We start from the raw sequence: 20,339 nt of genomic DNA, 5'->3' as shown, positions 1-20,339 counted from the left end.
TCTTGGCTGCGGATTTGTGCTTATGTTTTTTCCATTGTAACCATGTTCAGTTTTTCCGAAATGAGCTCATGTATCTTTCAGCTTCCAATGGAAATAGAACTACTACCTCAAGCAAGAAAATATGCATAGCTGAAATTAGCCTTCTTTAATTTTTTTTCTTTTGAGGAATGGAAATCAGTATATAGAGAAATGGGTCCCTTATCAATGTAGACTAACTAATTTATTCAAAAAACATGAGTATATAGAGAAATGATCAACAATGTATACAATTAACACCCATTCTTACGTGCTCAGATATAAATGAGTCAGGTGAATTACAATTTCCTCTCCCTTTATGCATACGACCCTACGTATAGGCTCCCTCACTATGACTGAGAAAGTTATGGTTCACACCATTTGTAGATTTGGCACATCTAAAAAAGAATGTACTAGCATCATTCTTATTTATGCTTTTGCACATGTGTGTTACTCAATAACTACATATATATATATATATATATATAAGCTAGAGTAGCAAATTTTGTAATATTGGTTTGTTCCCCTTTTACAGAGTTCTTTTAATTGCATCGATCATTGCAACTCATCCAACATGCTAAGGTCACTTGGTAAGAGATAATCAAGAAAAACCCGTGACCTCCAACAAATCTGAGTTCTGATGCCATAATGATCAGTAACCAAATAACCCAGAAAACTTAAAATTTATAAGAATGGGTCATGATATATTTCATGTTTAAAATCGACTCCTAAGACTACGGATCCCTAATCTTGCATTATAAATAAGTATGTGGATCCATCACCTAAGGCTTAGAAGATCTGAGTCTCCTCTCTCTTCCTCTTTCGTGGGGTCTTTCTTCTCTTCTCTTTTTTTGGTGAGACATCTTCGTGCTTAAACAGCATGGACGGAGGTTTATTTATTATTCTGTTGTATATAATTTATCCAATATTATGGTATCAGAGCCAGACCTTTGGCTCATGTTGTTTAGCGTATGTAAAGAACCCATATTTTTTAAATATGTGTAAACCTTTTTAGCTAACCAATGTGGGACTAAAAATTTTCACCCATGAGGGAACTCCGTTGCCATGTTTTAAAGAAAGTTGAAAAGAGTCGGCCACCGGCTCATACTGTTTGGTATATAGGAAAAAGATATGTTATTTAAGCATGCATAAATGCTTTTGTTTGGACAATGTGGGACTAAACCCGCATGTTTAATAATTAAAAAAAAGGGTGAAGAGGGTCTTCTTCTTCCCAACAGCCATGAAGAACATCCGTTGGTTCTCTCCTCGATCGCCAGGAAACTGGCGGTCAGCAGGGAGGGGAGAAGGCGGCGGGCGACCGTCCAAAGGACTCCGGCAGCCGCCGCTGCCGTTTAGGAAGAGGGATCACCGATTTGGCTCCCTCTTTTCCTCCTTTCGGCTGGGGAATAAGATGAAGGAGAATTGGGGTTCGGGTTTCACAAGCCAACCCAAAACCCGAATCCGTTTGGCCAATAATAATAATAATAATAATAAGAGATTAACAGGTTTTGGGTTTTTGGGGTTTCAACTTAAAATCCGAAAATCTGAAAATCCGAATTCGTTTTGGCCTAAACTGTGTTTTTTACAGCTAACCCCCTAATAATAAGTTATTTTGAAAAAGGGGCTTCAGAAATTTATATTTGATCCCTAGAAGAAAATTGGATTACATAAAGGTCCTCAAATATATTTAACTGACCCCTGGCAGTACGTTATTTCACAAAAGGATCTTCAGAAACTTGCATGTGATCCCCAGAAGAAAGTTTTATTACATATAGGTCCTCAAATATATTTATTTGGTCCCTGTACTCAAGTTTTATTGCAAAACAGTACACTGATAATTATATATTTATTCCTGTAATGAATTATTTCATAAATAATCAATTTATGATGAGTTTTGATTATTTAAATTGTTCATATCTGCATATTTTAAAGATGAACAATCTCATGACATTATTTTTCTTTAAAAAAATAGAAAGTTATTGTTTGGGATAATTAAAATGAATTATGATAATTCATATAAAGTATTTATCCCATTAAAGCTTTATTTTGATACTGTTTTTAAAGAAAATGATAATTTGGAAATAGCCACAATATCTTAAATTATTATGACTTGTAATTTTGGATCACATTCAGAGTCGTGAGACAAAATTAAGAGATTAAATGGTATCTAATATTGCAATTAAGTTAATAAAATAATTATTATGCCCACAGAAAAATAATTATTTTATTGTCTTAATTGGAATAAGATAGTGGATTCATCACTAAAATAAGAATTTTCTATGTCCACAGATAATAAAAATTTATTATTTTAGTGTATGATATTTACTAGTCTTATTAATAAAGTAAGTGAATTCAATACATGTTGCAACCTTTACCCACAAGAAGGTTTGAATTTACTTTAATTTTAAAATATTTTATAGCATAATATGTTCTTGGTTTTTGCAATTATTGCCACTACATTTTTGAGTACTGAATCATCTCGAGTTCGATTATTAAGTGGTGATAATTATTCTGACTAGAAAGATAAGATTTTGTTGACTTTGGGGTGCATGGACGTTGATTTGGCACTCCATGTGGATGAACCACCCGTCTCCACGGAATTAAGTTCATCAACTGATAAGGCTTCTTATGAGCAGTGGGAGTAATCTAATCGCTTAAGTTTGATGCTCATTAAATCTTATATCAGTAAAAACATCAGGGGTTCAATTCTTGATTGCCATAAGGCAAAGGATTTCATGAAGGCGATAAAAAAGCAGTTTATTAGCTTTAATAAGGCATTGGCCAGCATCCTGATAAAAAAGCTTTTAGACATGAGGCATAACAGTTCTAAAGGTGTGCGTGAGCAAATTATAGAGATGCGAGACATTGCTGCTCAACTCAAAAGTTTGAAGATAGAGATTTCGAAGTCATTTTTGGTACATTTTATTTTGAACTCTCTTCCTAAGGAATATGGTCTTTTAAAAAATTTTTATAAGACACATAAGGAAAAATGGTCAATTAATGAACTCTTGACCATATGTGTTCAAAAGAAAGAGAGATTAAAGCATGAGACTCTTGAAGTTGCTAATTTAGCACTTCAAGGAAAAGAAAAAACTCATAAAGAAAAAGGTGTCTCTAAAGGAAAGAATGCTAAAGTGTTTTTCAAATGTGAACGCAATAAGGTTGCATGCTTCTTCTGTAAGAAAAAGAGACACGTGAAGAAAGATTGTGCCAAATACAGGAATTGGATCGAGAAGAAAGGTAATCTACTATCTCTTGTGTATTATGAGTCTAATTTTGTTAATGCTCCTAATAATATAAAGTGGATTGATTCTGGTACTACAATTCACATTGCTAAAATCATGCAGGGCTTCCTCTCCCTAAGGAAACCAACGACAAATGAACGATGCATCTATTCAAAAAATGGGATGAGTTCATCAATTGAAGGAGTTGGAACATTTAGATTAGTTTTGCATTATGGTTATATTTTGGATCTAGAAAGAGTTTTTTATATTCCATCTTATTCTAGAAATTTGATTTTTGTTTCTAGACTATTGCCTTTTGGTTATGAATTCAATTTCAGTAATAAGAAATTTATTTTGATGAAAAACAATGATGTTGTTGGTGATGATTTTCTAACGGATTGTTTATTCAAAATTAATTTAGATCCTACATATGAAACTAATTTTTCGAACTTGCATGATGAGATTAATATAAAGAGAAATATTATTAAGAAGAACTCCCCGTTATTATAGCATAAGCGATTAGGACATATCTCAATAGCAAGAATAAAGAGGTTACTAAATGAAAAGATACTAGATACTTTTGATTTTACCGACTTTGGTACTTGTGTGGATTGCATAAAGGGAAAGCAAATTAACAAGACCACTAAAGGATCCAAAAGGAGTTCTGAGACTCTTCAGATAATACACACAGATCTTTGTAGACTATTTATCCCACCTTGTCTGAATGGTCAAAGATATTTTATCTCATTCATTGATGACCATACTCGGTATATGTATATTTATCTTTTATATGATAAGGTTGAGGCACTTGATGCTTTCAAAACGTATAAAGCAGAGGTAGAGAAACAAACTGAAAAGAAAATTAAAATTGTTAGGTCATGCAGGGGTGGAGAGTATTATAGAAGAATCTTGACAGATACCTGGGCCATTTGCTAGATTCTTTAAATAAGAGGGCATAATTACTCAATATTCAATGCCGGGCACAACAAAATGGTGTGGCGGAAAGAAGAAATCATACGCTGATGGACATGGTAAGGAACATACTTAGTCATTTGAATATCCCTGTCAAGCTATGGAGTGAAGCTTTAAAACCGTTGTATATGTACTAAATAGGGTTCCATCTAAGACTGTTCCTAAAACTCCTTTTGAGTTGTGGAAAAGATGGAAACTAAGTTTAGGACATTTACACATATGGGATTGTCCAGTTGAAGTGAGGATTTATAATCCACACATGAATAAATTAGACCCTGAGACAGTTAGCGGTTTCTTCATTAGGTATGTTAAAAACTCCAAAAGATTCGAGTTCTATTGTGCCGCACATACACCTAGAATCGTTGAAGGTAGAAATGCTAAATTTTTTGAGGATCATGAGTTTAGTGGGAGTAATTGTCCTCGAACCATATCATTTGAAAAAATAAAGGAACCAATTGGTGAACCAAATGCTGAATCAATTGGAAATATGGTTGTTTTTCAAAATTCAGTTCCAAATATAATTGAAGAACAACCAATTCAAGAGCAACCACACTCTGAGGAACAAACTCATATGGAACCTCTTATTGAATCAAGGCAATCTTCAAAAATAAGGAGACCAGCAATATCTAGCGACTACCTTGTATACCTTCAAGAATCCAATTTTGATGTTGGACTTCAAGTTGATCCTATTTCGTTTTCAGAAGCCATGACAGGAGATCATTCCTCTCTATACCATAATGCCATGAAGGAAGAGATGGAATCAATGGCTAAGAATCAAGTCTGAGATCTCGTTGTGTTGCCATAAGGAGCAAAAGCTATTGGTTGTAAATGGGTCTTTAAGACTAAAAGGGACTCCTCTAATAATGTTGAGCAATATAAAGCCACCACTTATAGACATACAGATTTTTTGGAGGTTGTCAGATATTTAGATTCAGATTTTGCTGGATGTTCGAATACAAGAAAGTCTACTTAAGGATATTGTGAGGATCCGTGCGGGCATGTGTTTGGTCCCACATTGGTTATTCGTTGGGTAGATCTTGGGTACTTATACAGGATCAAGAAACCCAAATAATACCTTCCGACTAGCCATTTTGGGTGAGCTCCTAAGTTGTTATAAATGGTATCAGAGCGGACCTGGCTCATAATCTATGTGGACTAGGGGACACTGCAGCACGGATCCATTGGGGTTGACCACGGGCTAATCATGGTATTTGTGATTAGATTTGAATGGATTTGAACCCTTAGCCTGACGAGGACGTTAGAACTTGAACGGGGAGAGTATGTGAGGATCCGTGCGAGCATGTGTTTAGTCTCACATTGGTTATTCGCTGGATAGATCTTGGGTACTTATACAGGATCAAGGAACCTAAATAATACCTTCCGGCTAGCCATTTTGGGTGAGATCCTGGGTTGTTATAGATATATTTTTCTCTTGGCTGGAGGAGCTATATCTTGGAGAAGCATCAAGCGGTTTATAACTGCTTCATCAACCATGAAAGCAGAATTTGTTGCATGCTATGAAGCGACTTCATAGGCTATATGGCTAAGAAATTTCATAGCAAGACTAAGGGTCGTTGATTCTATATCAAGGTCAATAAAAAAACTATTGTGATAATATGGCTGTAGTTTCCTTCTCTAAGAATAATAAAAGTGGCAGCCATAATAAGTACATAGATATAAAGTATTTAGTTGTAAGAGATAAAGTAAGATCTGGAGATGTGTTTATTGAACATATCAGTACTGAGCTGATGATTGCTGATCACATGACTAAAGCGAGGCCGGCTAAAGTTTTTACTGATCATGTGGATAATATGGGACTTATTAGCTCATTTGATGTATGATCCTTTCCTCTCAATTTTGTATCCACATTTTGTGAACAATGCTTACAATTTTGATTAATAATACATGACTATGGTTGTGCACATAAAGTTTATCTTTTGTCATGTATGGTATCTTTTGATACATAAAGAAAGAACCCTAGGGGACTATTATTTAGTCATTTGGTAAGATATGGATATATCTTATATTGCAATATATGGAAGGAAATGTCTTTATAATGAGATATAACCGCTATGATTTATGTAGTGGTATTTGTTGATGAAGTTAAAGGTTACATGATTGGATAAATTTAATTTATGGCCATAATACAGTTTCATCATCTTTTTGTTGCTTGGGCCAAGTGAGAGAATGTTAGCATGTCTCCTAATTTTAGGAGACTGATGTGGCCCACTTGATAAGTTTATCCCATATCAAGATAAACCTCATTTAAATGGTGATTAAATCCAATCAAATAAAGAAAAGTTTATCTTATCTGGTGGTTTTCGTGATGGATTGAAACTATTAATGATAAACCTTATGGATAAGGATACGGGTCCCTAACCTAGCATTATAAATAAGCCTATGGATCCATCACCTAAGGCACTCAAGTCCTGCATAGGTAAGAAGATTCCGAGTCTCCTCTTTCTTCTTCTTTCATGGGGTATCTCTTCTCTTCTCTTTCTCTAGTGTGACATCTTCATGCTTAAACAACATGGATGGAGGTCAGTAAAAATTTATTTATTTATTATTCTGCTGTATATAATTTATCCAACATAAGAATAGATAGATAGATAGATAGATAGATATCGTAAACTTTAAATATTGGATTAGTGAGTTGCCTATGTTTCAAAGTGGCTTTTTCTTCTTTTCTTTGTGACTAGGCGTTGGTTCATGTTATAGCTAGGCATAACGTGTTTTTTTAATTAATAAATAAAAAAATAGAGTTTCATATATATAACATATATTTATAGATTTTTTTGATGATTTTGCCTCCAATTTAAATACAACACTAGTGGTATACAAATTTAAAATAATTGATATACATCTATTTAATGGTCATACACATGCTTTTTATTTGTCTTCTATATAGTACTTAATTAGATTTATAGATGCAAAATCGTTGGATGATCCCTAAATGTGCATAGTTTTGGAATCTAAAACCCATGTGTTGCAAAATCAATAATTAAATTGATTTCTAATGCAGAATCCGCATAACAAAAATAAGCATGTGAATTTGGAAAGTTTCTCTTTTATCTAGTTACTGACAAACCTAAAGATGATTCACTATAATCTATACCTCTTCACGGGCCAGCAGCCAACTTAGCCCGCCTGAAGCCTTTTGGGCCCTCTTGGGCTAATATTTTGGGTCTACTGGGCTGGGCTAGGCCGGGCTGGGCTTGAATAATAGGCTTGTTTAATAAATGGGCTAGGTCGGGCATTGAAATTAAAGCTAAGTCTAATTTTGACGTGACGCAGTTTATTTTATTTTTCTTGTATTTTTCATTTATGTTTGATTATTATTATTATGTTGTAGCAAAAGGGGAAGGGGGGAGGAAGGGACAAGCCCACCCCCGCGTAGCAGCCCCCATTGGCTCCCACCTCGCCAGGAGAGTATTCGATGCGGGCAGAAATGATTGTGTGTTGGGCATCCTAGCCGGTTTTACTCATACCCTCTCCATCCCTGAGCTCGGCTCGATGACCCCTTTGGGCTCCGGCACGAACTCTCCATTTAAGTACGTCACATCGGGCACCACTGAGGCTACCAGCGGACCAGTAGCCCTTCCAAACCCCATATCCGAGTAGGGAGCATCCGGTCTTCTCAATTTAATCGACGCCCGCGCATTTCGAACTCAGAACCACTTGGTTAGAAGTAAGACCCCGTTCCGCTGAGCTACCACCTTAGTGGTTTGTTTGATGTATTTGTATATTTAATTGACAATTATTGTTGATATGTCAACTTAGTGGGATAATAGATGTAATATATATTTATGAAAATATTTAATTGGTCATATTTAGTACTTTTAATATATCTTTAAGTATTTTATAGCATTTTTTAAAATTAATGAAAATGATTAAAAAGTCCAAAAAGCTTGAAGCCATGGAGCTTGGTTCTATTGTTTGAAAGCTCAAATTTTACAAAAAAAAACAAATTTTCAATGTCTCAAGTTGTAGAAAATTTCTAAAATCTAAATAGAAAATAATTCTGCTAGATAGATAAGCTAATTGAAACCAAACACATAAATTGATTGCGGGCATTTTTTGCAATTAGTTGCTGACAATTTACACTTAGTATGTAAAACTTTTTTAGCTATATTAGGACAGCCTAATTTTTCCCCGTAGATTATCCATTGATTCATGGAATGACAGATTCGGTTGACCAGTCATCGAATCCAAAATAGATTGAAGAAAAACGGTTGCCTTGACCCTTCAACCGCTCTCGTCACCCCCTCTTTCTCTCTCCAACCGAGGAAAATGGCCAAAGATTCTCAACAGCGAGCGCAAGCAGACGCGGTTGCCAAATCCCTCCTCCGTCCGGCAAGGCTTTCTCTCCTCGCCGACCGTCTCGTCTTCTTCGGCTGCGGTGCTGCCGTCGCTCTCTTCCTCTACATCGCCCTATACTCCTCCCTCACTCCCATCCCCTTCCCCGACTCCAACCCTTCCCCTCCTCTCGCCTCCCACGCCTCCACCCAACCCCAAACTCCCCTCCCCGACCACCCTTCCACCATATCCCACCTTTCCGCCCAACAAAACCATTCCCCCCTCCTCGAACGCCAAGACGAGCAACCATCCATCCCCACACCCCAAAACCAGACCTCCTCTTCCTCCTCCTCCTCCTCCTACGACGACGACCCACCCACCGTCTCCTCGAAACCAGAAACCACTCCTCTCCCCAAGCCCTCCTCTCGATCTTTTTCCAGACGCCGTACTTCGTCCACGAAGCGCCGTCGCGATCCCCAAAGGCCCCCCCGAACCCCCCTCCTGGCGACCCCCAGAACTCCACCTTCTACGACGACCCCGACCTCTCCTACACCCTCGACCGCTCCATCTCCGATTGGGACGCCAAGCGCCATCAGTGGCTCCGCCTCCACCCCTGGTTCTCCGCCACCCCGGACCGCGTCCTCATGGTCACAGGCTCCAAGCCCGGCCAGTGCTCCAACCCCACCGGCGACCACCTCCTCCTCCGCTTCTACAAAAACAAAGCCGACTACTGCCGCATCCACGGCTTCGAACTCTTCTACAACATGGCCCTCCTCCACCCCTCCATGCCTGGCTGCTGGGCCAAGCTCCCATTAGTCCGGGCTGCCATGGTGGCCCACCCGGAGGCCGAGTGGATCTGGTGGATCGACGAGGACGCCGCCTTCACCGACATCGAGTTCCGTCCGCCTTTCGACCGCTACCGCGCACACAATCTCGTCGTCCCTGGCTATCCCTACATGGTCTACGAGGAGAGGAACTGGATCGGCCTCAACGCCGGCGTGTTCCTCATTCGCAACTCCCAGTGGGGCCTTGACTTCCTCGACTCATGGGCTCGGCTGGGGCCACAGACACCGAACTACAAGAAGTGGACGAAGCTACTGCACTCGGAGATCAGTGGCAAGGATAGCGGCGACTCCGATGACCAATCGGCGTTGGTGCACCTCTTAGTTAAAGACATCAAGAGATGGGGGAACAAAGTCTATTTGGAGAACAGCTACGACTTGCATGGCTACTGGGAGGCTATTATTGGGAGGCTGGATAATATAACGGAGAGGTACAAAAGGTTGGAGAAGAAGGAGAAGGAGTTGAGGAGGAGGCACGCGGAGAAGGACACCGTGGGGTTCGGAGGGACAAGGGAGTGGTATTTGGACCGCGAGGTGGGGATGGGGCCGGCGGAGAGGAAGAAGCGGAGGCCGTTCGTGACGCACTTTACGGGTTGCCAGCCCTGCAGTGCCGGCCACAACCCGGCCTACACATGGGAGAGCTGCTACGAGGGGATGCATCGCGCCCTCAACTTCGCCGACGGCCAGGTGCTTCGGGCCTACGGGTTTGGACGGCCGGATATAAACAACATCTCCAGCGTCCAGCCGCTGCCCTTCGATTAATTACCCTCCCTGCCTCCACTCCGGCTTGAGAGCATTTTGACTCCAGTCCCGTTGGACCTCGTAATACCATAGTTTCATTGTTACAAGCCGTGGGGTTCCTGCGTTTTTTATTAATTCTCTTTTTTCTTTTTTTTCTTTTGGTTAAAGAATAGGGATGATTGGGTTGAACTGTTGAAGATTGGGGTAGACGCAGGTGATGGAATATGATGTAAGTATGATGCTAATATACATGCATGCATTATTCATTTTACAATGTAATCCGCTAGGATACGTGACTTGGGATGTTTTGGAAGTTGATGAAACATCTACTGCATGTTATGCCATTTCTTAGCTGGTACAATCAACTATCCAATCAATTGGCTGCAGAGAATGTATATTATTCTTGAAATACTTTTGATTGCTAATTGAGTGCAGTTAAATTTATGCATTTTTTTGGTTTTTATATAAGATACACATACAATCAATGCAACATTCATCTCAATTGGACGTCGTAAAGTTATAATCTTCGAAAAGTTATAATCCATCGCCATCTCATTTGATTCATCCAGTCATTGAGTAACTCATGGCTTTGAGAAAGAACATGGGTCAAATGTAACATGTAATTCCACATAACCATTGCATGAAATTTACAGGTTTGAGAAAGAACATGAGCCAATATGTCTTTCAATTCCGCGTAACCATTCCATTAATTTAAAGGTTCGAGAATGTGCATGAGTCTAATTTACCGTTTTATTCCATATAACCATTGGATGAAATTTGAAGCTTCGAGAAAGAGCAACAATCTAATTCTTATTTTTTACACTACAAAAAAAAGTCCCTGAGCTGACTCTTGAATGCCGATGCTAGAGACATGCGTCGGTAAATTTGGCTCCCGTGTCAAATTTGGCCGATACATCTAAGGAGCATCGGCAATTTAAAAGAACAGACCATATTATGGTCGAGTGAGTGGTTATGGCGTTAGAATTATCCCCACTCAGTTGTCTGCAGTAAGCCAATATACCCAAGATGCCAGACAAAATGGTAGCACTGCAAAGGTTTGTAGTCCAAAGAAAGAGATAGCATAGATAAAGTAGAGATATGAGACACATATAGATGAGATAAGGGAGAGTCATAGGACCGAAATTGCGAAGTTGAAGCAGACCCAGGAGTTAAAAATATAATCTTTGCAGGATCAGCTTGACCAGATTTCATCGGTTCATCGATAAATAACTAAATCTATTTGAATATTTTACTTAATTATAATGTATTTTTGTACAAGCATAATGACTTTCATATTCTTACTTTCTAAAGTGTGTTTTTTTTCTTGTAGGTTGCTAATACTTCATCTACTCGTAGAGATGATAATGTCATCGACCCCTGATATATTGTAGATTGTTTATTTAGAATTTTGGTATATATGTTTTTAATATTTTTCAAGTACAATATAATCAAATATGATAATATGAATATTTTGAATGAAAAGTTCTTGTTTGTGACGTGACTTTTGTTATATAGGTGATTTAAGTTGTGTATTTGTTGTGTTGGAAAGTAATGTATACAGGTTTAAAAATTGCTTTTATAAAAAAAATTTAAAAAAATAATCACTATTGTTGACACTTTTAAGCGTCGGCAGTAAGCAACCTGGCACGCCTTTGCCGGCGCTTTAAAATGTCGGTAATAAGGAAACGGGCACGGCACAGCACAGCGGGCCGACACCAACGCTATAGCCTATAAAGCATCAGCAAAGGCCCTACCTTGGGCCAACGCGACTAATTAGCATTGGCAGAGTCCAAGGCAAGCCGCCTAAGGAAGTGTCGGCCTATATTTGCCGACGCTTTTAAGCGTCGGGAAACTGAAACAAGCCGACGCTTAAACGCATCAATATAGACTCCATTTATATCGATGCTTTCAAGAAGCGTCGGGAAAAAAGTCCCACCCCCACCTGCCCACACTTTCACAATGCTTTTGGAACCATCGGCACGAACTTTGCCGACGCTTATAGGACTCTAAAAAGCGCCGAAAAATATTATTTCTTTTGTAGTGTTACTTCTATTCAGCTGTTGCATTAATTTGAAGTTTTTACATAGAACTTGAGCCTGATGCCTCATTTAATTCAATATAAAGCTTTTGCGTGAATTGAAGGTTCCAGAGAGATCTGGAATTTGATTTGATATTGATGCCATAAGCAAGGCACATGACGTTGAATTAAGAAGATCAGTCTAGGATGTGTTAGTTTATCTAAGCTGCTTGTGTACCTGTTTGAAAGGAATCCGACAATTTCCACAGAAAGGCTAGGCCTGTTAAGGAAGTGTATGGTTCCATATCCTTTTTGCCAAAAAACTGGACAAGATTCTGTTCAGAGACAAATAGAGATGTATAGTCCTAATTAATGATACTCAGACTACTTTAATTTTCCTTCCATTTCGTTCTGCATCTCCTTGTTTCTTCAATCTGATTAACTCTGGCTAACCTTTTGTAGGTTTGTTCTATTTTAATAAACTCTGAATTGGGCTGTAGCCCAATTCTTTTCTGAAAAAAAAAGGGCATGATCTTAAAGGATTTAAATAGGACTTGAATTCAGTTCATACTGGTGAAACTGCTGAAAATAGAGACATGGATTTGTTTGGTTCATCAAGTAAATTATTTTTCATTGATATAATAGACACCTGGTTGTCGTAGACAATTGTAGAAAGTGTTCGTGACTATGGACAGTGACAAAGATTGATCTTTTTCTTTCCATATTTTTTTTGGCATTGAATATTATCAACAAGGTATATTGAATGATTCATACATGATTTTATGAGACATAAGCTAGTTGTTCCATTAAGACAAAGACATGTTTCTTATCTACTGATGGCTTTGAGTGTGCTTGTTCACTACCATCCACATGAAGAATAGAAACTAGTGTTCCACTATGCAAAGGATTTCCTAGCTATGCTTGTTCGGAAAGATTAAGGAGGTTGGTTGCATATGGAAGGTGTGGAAGGAAGAGGCAGTCTTGAACATATACAAGTCAAGTAATAATCTCTACTGCTTAGAAAAGGATATCCTATTTCTGAGACATCAAAGTGAGGTGGAATTATAGACAAATACAGTGAAATAGAAAAAGCAACCCCATAGCATTTTACAATTGGTAAATATTGATGATATATTTTATACACAGCACTAAAAACATGTCTTTAAAGACAATATGAAGAAGAAGAAAAAAATCATGCATCAAGTCATGTACTTTCAACAAGCAATTATCTTGTAGAGGACATGATTTCTGCCAACGAAGACTATGCAGAGAATGTTGTCCAGAAGCTGCATGAGATTAAAAGTTTTGGGTATGCTCCCAATCACTCACTCTAAATTGTGCTGGCCTAGGCATCAAAAAAAAAAAAAAAAACTAGAGGTTCCCACACCCCAGTGCATGGAAGGAAAACCTTGCAACCCACCTTAGGCAAATGGCAATGCTTAAGTTAGGCTGGAGAGCTTGAGCCTTGGGCATCAATGGCATGGCACGTGTGTATGGATCTAATGGATTCCCTCCAATGGCTCCGGGCATTTTGATGCTAATAAAAGACACCTTGGCAATTCCTTTTGGCTTCATGGGGTCTATCCAAAGGCAGATAGCTCAGTTATATGCGCTTCCTAACCCTCCATTCCCTTACTGGGTTGTGGTTAATTTGTTGTTTATAAACTAAATTTGAATTGGAACCTTCGTGAGAGAGCTCAAAGTCGAATTCACATTAATGTACTCCATGTGAATAATTTAGAAAGCTCTCAAGATTTCTTTTGTTTAATCACAAGAGATGATGGATTCACATTAATGTACTAAGCAGTGTTTAGACAAATCTAGAATGTATTAAGAATAAGTGAAGAATAAAATGATTGGATCTATGTTTTCTCATATGCTCCTTGAATATATTTGGTAAAGTAGAATCGAATAAAAATCCTTCAATTCTCGTGATTTTTAAGGCATTAATTGTTCGATTGAATGCATTTATGGATTCTTTTAAGAACTTGAAGATATCTCTAGAGAATTGTAAATAATATGATTAATCCAAATATATCAAACTGCTTAAAAGGTCATTATCAATATTAGGCATGTTTATAGTCATCCACTAAAGAAGGAACATGCCAAAATGTGGCTTGTATAGACCTGAAGCTTCTTATATGGTTTTGATTTTTCACTTGATTTTCTTTTCATGCTGCAGATTTTGATTAAATTTTGCTTGGACTGATAATTCAAAGTATATGTTGTTTGTCATTCTTCAATAGTTATTTAGTTGAAATTTTCTCTATATTTAAATATTTATTTATTTGAAATTTTCAGAAAATTTAAATATGTTTGTCATTCTTCAATATTTATTTAGTTGAAATTCTTGGATTGATTATTCAAAGTGTATGTTGCTTCGATTACCTTGTTATATATGTTTCATCGACTATGTGTGGGACGGACATCCTCTAGTCTATCACAGTGGTAAGTCATAAAATGTGGGTGATGGAAGCAAGCAAGTTTGAAAATGAACTTTTTGCCATGATTTAGCTTAACAGAGGTGGTGCCAATTTCTTTGGTCCCATGGTCATTTCAAGGGAACCTCTGGAGGGCCGGACAAAAGGAGGGGAGTTTGGCATAGCTATTTTGTGGCCATTAACTTCAATAATCTCAAAAATAACATTAAGATTTTTCAAAAGCAGGTAAATTCATAAGAAAAAACAACTTGCTATGAAGTACTATTTTCTTCCACCGTTTCAAGAAAAAAGCATTCACATTTTGTGTGTGTAGGGGGAGGGGGGTTGGGGCCCTCTAAAGAGACAAAATGGGTGGAGTTTGGCATTGTTATTCTGTGGCCATTAACTTCAAATAATCTCAAAAAAAAATATTAAGATTTTTCAGAAACAAGTAAAACCACAAAAAGAAACAACTTGCCAAGACGGGCTCAATCCTGACTAAGATGGTCATCTAAGCCCCGGCCTAAAGACTCTTAACTATAAATGCATTGAGGTCCCTAAAAGATTCTTAGCTATAAAGGCATTGAGGCTCCAAAGTCTAAAAACTCTTAGCTATAAATGCAGCATTGAGGCTTCCAAGTCTAAAGACTTTAGCTATTCATTGAGGCCCCAAAAAACTTTTAGCTATTAATGCATTGAGGCTCCCAAGCCTAAAGATTTGTTAGCTATAAATGCATTGAGGCCTCTAAAAGGCTCTTAGCTATAAATACATTGAGGTTTTCAAATAATTTTTAAATACATTTATTATTATTATTAGTAAGTTCGTCTTAGCCTCCAAATGTATCGAGCCGCTCGTGACTGTGAAGTACTATTTTTTCTGCTATTTCAAGAAAAGAATTCACAATTTTTTCGACCGAATCACAATGTGAACACATGAGAGGTACATTAATAAAGCAATATGAAATTTTAATGGTAAAACAATATGAAATTCTAATGGTAAGATGATGCTCGACCATTCCATCGACCAAAGCCCATTGTTTCAAAGACATTCTGAAATAGCCACCATCAACAGGACCTCTATCAAATGGTTCACAAATTAAAGCTCCACTAGGGAAGTTAACAAGGAATCTGCCATTGCCCAGTCTTTTGACTTCCTAGTTCCATCCTTCTCTCCTTATCCAGTTGGTGATGGCTTTGTCAACATTCTATTTCATCATGAAGTGGCATTGAACAACTTCTTCCACTGCAGCAACTACCATGCTGGCGAGCCTTTCAGGAAGACTCCTTTCAAAGGCTTCGAAACATTCAAGCTTGAACAACTTCTTGAGATTCAAGTTCAAAATTAGTTTCAAACGAAGCTTGGGCAGATCCAGATCGATCAAGCTTGGGTTGATTATAACTCTAGATTCAAAGTGACTTCATCAGTTAATATAGATGATTTAATGCAATATGCAACACTGCAAACCAAAGAGGAATGCCGAGCGTAGCTTTCTCGTACGCTATCACGCTCGAAACCATTCACGTATGACCCCCACCAGCAGAGGAACCGCCACCTTCGCCCACTGTTGGCGGGCCGCCTCTAATTCACTGCCTTCCTCCGGCTTGCCCCTGCTTTCTGGCATGGCTCCGACCTCTCAACACCCCGCCGTGGCAGCCATGGAGACAATTTTGCCACCGCCGACGTTCCTCGCAGTGCTGGCCGTCTCCTTTGTCCGCCTCCATCCCTTGGCCATGTAAGGCCAAATGATCCCATCTGTTGGCTGGTGGAAGCCGGAAGGCTTCCAGGGGAGTCTTGGGGTCACCCAATACCGCCAAAGCCAGGGGATTCATGGCTCCAAGGCGTGAATGGGGCAGCCTCGCAAGCCGTTCAAGAAGAGGGAGGTCGACTGGCTAGGGTGGGTCCTGGTCAAGCTTAGGTACGGATGGTATGGGACTGATGGTGAAAGAATCAAAGGATTCACCTCCAATGGCTCTTGACATGTTTGTAGTGCCGACAAGGAGGAGGATGGCTCTTTTGGCTTCATGCAATCTGCTGTGGGACTGACTATTTTTTAATATCTCATTTGATTTCATGCTCCTACCCCTTCAATTTCTTTTATAAGCATAAATTCGAAGGTTCCAGAACGGGCATGAGTTTCATATCTAATTTAATTTTATAAAAGTTGCATGAACTCGAAAGTTCGAGAAACAGTTAAGAAGCATGAAATGGTAGGCATAAAGTAAATTGCCTAATATTTTCACATTAGTCCAACTTTATACCTTTCTGGCATGAACTGTATATCTCAGAGAGGTCGTTTTTCTAATGTCTCATTCAATTCTATAACCGTTGCATAAATTTGAAATTTTAACAAAAAGTGTGGGCTTTGTAGTCTCATTTAATTCCATATATTTGCTGCATGGATTTGGATGAGAAAGTGCATGGGTCTAGAGTCTGATCATTTAACTCATCCAACCTTTAAGTGGGTTTGAAGGTTGGAGAAAGAGCATGGGTCGAATATCTCATCTTATTCCAAATAGACATTGCATGAATTTAAAGGTTAGAGGAGGAGCATAGGTTTGATGTCTCATTTATTTTCATTCAAACCATCTCATGAATTTGACGGTTAGAGAGAGAGAATAAACTTAGTGTTTTGTTTAATTCTTTTAACCACTATATTTTCTCAAAGGTTTGGGAAAGAGTGAGTATATTGTCTCATTTGATTCCATTAAACCATTGCATAAACCAGAAGGTTCGAGAATATAAGTGAAATCTCATTTTCCTTATAACCATTGCAGGAATTTGAACATTCCAGAAGGAATGAGTTTCTATTTTCTCATTTAATTACATACAACCATTGCATGATATTGGAAGGTTCGAGAAAGACCTCGAGACTCATGCATCGTTTAATTTCTTCAAACTATTCCATGTTTGAAGGTTCGAGAAAGACCACAAGTCTCTTGTGTCATTTGATTTCTTGTAACTATTGCATGAAGCAAGAGCAAGAGTCTGATATCGCATTTAATTCCAAATAACTATTGCTTGAATATGCAACAGGTAGAAGTTATGATAAACAACCCTAATTTTCGAGGAGATGCATCATTACGAGCCATTTATAAATGTGGCATACTATAATTAAATTTAGTACATGATGCAATACCTATGCCATATAATGGGTGTCCACCTTCTAAAAAAACAAATGTGTGTGTGTGAGAGAGGGAGAGTTAGAATTTGATTTGACATTGATGCTGTGAACAAGTCATGGTCTCGAAGGATCAAGAGAGGACTTGAACTTGTTTTGTTTCTATTGATCAAGTTGCTAAAAATAGAAGCACATGAATTTATTTGGTTGATCAAGTAAGTTGACAATTTTGCATTAACATAATAGTTACATTCTTGTGGTCGATAAAACTAGAAAGTATTATGACCATGCGAAGTAAAAAAAATTCAATTTTGTGTCGCAGTGAATATTTTTAGCAAGGTATATATAATTTTATAGGACATAGGTTAGCTATTCCGTTAAAACAATGACATTTTTCTTTCATATCTGCTGATGACTTTTAATATGTTTTCTCACTACCATCAACATGAACAATGGAAATTAACTACTCTTCCCACCATTCAAGGGATTTTTTGCAGATATGCTTGCTTGGAAAGATTAAGAAGGTTGGTAACTTATAGTGTGGAAGGAAGAGGCTATCCTCCACATAATCAAGTATTAATAATCTTTACTACTCTCAATTCTTAGGCATCAAGCTAAGGAGGAATTGTAGATGAATATAGTGAATAGGACCTTTTGCTCCCATTGGCATGTGGACAGAGAAATCTAAAATCTTGCACTCTTTAGGATGAGATACAGGCCAATTGTATGGTATAGTGTCCTTACCATGATGAACACAATCTGCAACTAACCTTCCAATCACTGTAGTAGGTTGGCATGTAATGTATTGCGACAATCATTCCTCAAGCCAAAGGTAGCACTATATATGATCCAGGAGGATTAACAAATTTGGTGTAGATCACTTTGGCTATTATGGGTATCTAGAAGGATCGCTAGACTCGATGTAAATTATTTTGGCCAATATAGATAGGGCTATATAGGATCCAGGAGCGAGATTCGCCACATCGGAAAGTCAAATCGTGAGCTAAAATTTTAGCATCCATAACTTAGTCATACGACACCCAAATAAGATGATCTTTTTTTTGAAATCAGGTAACTTTTTGAGATCTATATCTTAGGACTAACCCCATAAGGAAATAAAATGGGCCAAAATTTCATTGTCTAGGCCCCAAAATGGCCATGTCAAACCAAAAATGTTATTTTGGGAGACTTTGATGGAGCATGTCTCTCAATCCATGAAGAATTAGATAGAGCGATAAAAAGCAAAGTTGATATAGAAGTCCAGACCCCTCTCTTGTAGAATTTTATTTTTTTATAATTATTTTTACTAGTCATATTTATTTTCGAAATATAGTCCTATTCAAACTAAGAGAGGAATTCAACTTGAATTGTGAAATGGACTTCACTACTATTATAAATAGGAGCTATATGCCTTAGTTTATGATGAATGGGTTATCAATTACAGAAAAGGGTATGTTAACCCTACTTTCATAATTTTTCATCTTCTATTTTTCTTGGAGAGATTCAAGTTGAATGGTTGAAGGATTTCTTCCTTCTCTCCAATCAAATTAAGTTGGTATTAGAGCCTCGATCCTCTTCATCTTTAGGAGTAAGTTGGTATCAAAGCTTTGCTTCTCTATATCTGTGGGGGTCTTATTTTATAGACCCAACATGCGAGCAATACCAAATAGGAGAAGAGCTATTTGTGCTTAAAGTACACCGAAGGATAAAAACGAGTATGGCTTCTAGTTCTACCTCGATAAATGATGAGATAACGGAATATCTCACACAATTAGAGGAGAAGATCGCCCAACTCACCGATATCATCTTTCATGTGCGACACCTTCAATATAAGCACCAGCAACTCCAATTGTAAAGTTGTCTCCCATGTCTGAAGATGATGATCTACCATCCAGTACGGAAGACTAAGATTGGAAACCATCTCCAAACAAAGTTAAGTGGTTTAGCCATGCGGCGAAGAAAAAAGCATTTTTCTACATTCAGATTTGGTAGAAGCTAAATCCTCTAAATAGGAGGAGTCCTGATGCAAAAGGATTACGAGACTTGATATGGGCCACTTTGGTTACTAAGGATATTCAGACCAATCATGATGCTTGTGATTAAATTTGAAGAGAAGTATATAAGTATATAAGGATACATCTTTGGGCTCGTTTGGTTCGCGGGAAGTATTTTCCCTCCTAGGAATATGATTCCTGGGAATCAAATTCCTAGGAAGAGGATACCTAGGAAAGTACTTTTGACATGTTTGGTTAACCATGGGAAAGTGACTAATTTCCAAAGTGCTTATGTTTGGTTGACCATCCACTTTCCTAGGAAAGTTATGTATAATTCCTATTATGCCCTTAATAAAAATTAGGTCTTTAATGCCTCTTTAATGCTTCTTTAATGCTGAAGGGTCTTTTTGGGAAAAAATAAAAAAAGAGTGATTCTCACCTCATGGGAAAGTAACTTTCCCATGTTTCTCATGGGAAAGACTTTCCCATGAAATGTGGGAATCATATTCCCATGGGAATACAACTTTCCCATCTCTCTCCTTTGAAAACTCCAACCAAACAAGAGGCATTTTATTACTTTTCCGTTGACCACACTTTCCCCCCTCCTTTTCCTGCGAACCAAACGAGCCCTTTGTGTAGGGAAAACGAAAAGAGGCCATTATTAGCACCAACCACAATGCTCTAGCCCACAATCTCATG

The 20,339-nt window shown here is 38.0% G+C and overlaps 1 protein-coding gene across 1 annotated transcript; it reads left to right on the top strand.

Annotated features, from left to right (window-relative positions):
- Positions 1 to 8,501: 8,501 nt before the first annotated feature.
- On the top strand, positions 8,502 to 10,471 carry LOC120105043 (galactomannan galactosyltransferase 1-like). Its single transcript, XM_039117089.1, has 2 exons — positions 8,502 to 8,888; positions 8,948 to 10,471. Exons 1-2 carry the CDS (start codon positions 8,502 to 8,504, stop codon positions 10,109 to 10,111), a joined length of 1,551 nt encoding a protein of 516 aa, XP_038973017.1. The 3' UTR covers positions 10,112 to 10,471.
- Positions 10,472 to 20,339: the final 9,868 nt, after the last annotated feature.

Source organism: Phoenix dactylifera, unplaced genomic scaffold, assembly GCF_009389715.1.
Source record: "Phoenix dactylifera cultivar Barhee BC4 unplaced genomic scaffold, palm_55x_up_171113_PBpolish2nd_filt_p 000184F, whole genome shotgun sequence".
NCBI classification, from domain to species: Eukaryota; Viridiplantae; Streptophyta; class Magnoliopsida; order Arecales; family Arecaceae; genus Phoenix; species Phoenix dactylifera.
Note: the sequence above shows the minus strand (reverse complement) of the source record. Positions and strands in the feature narration are given on the sequence as shown.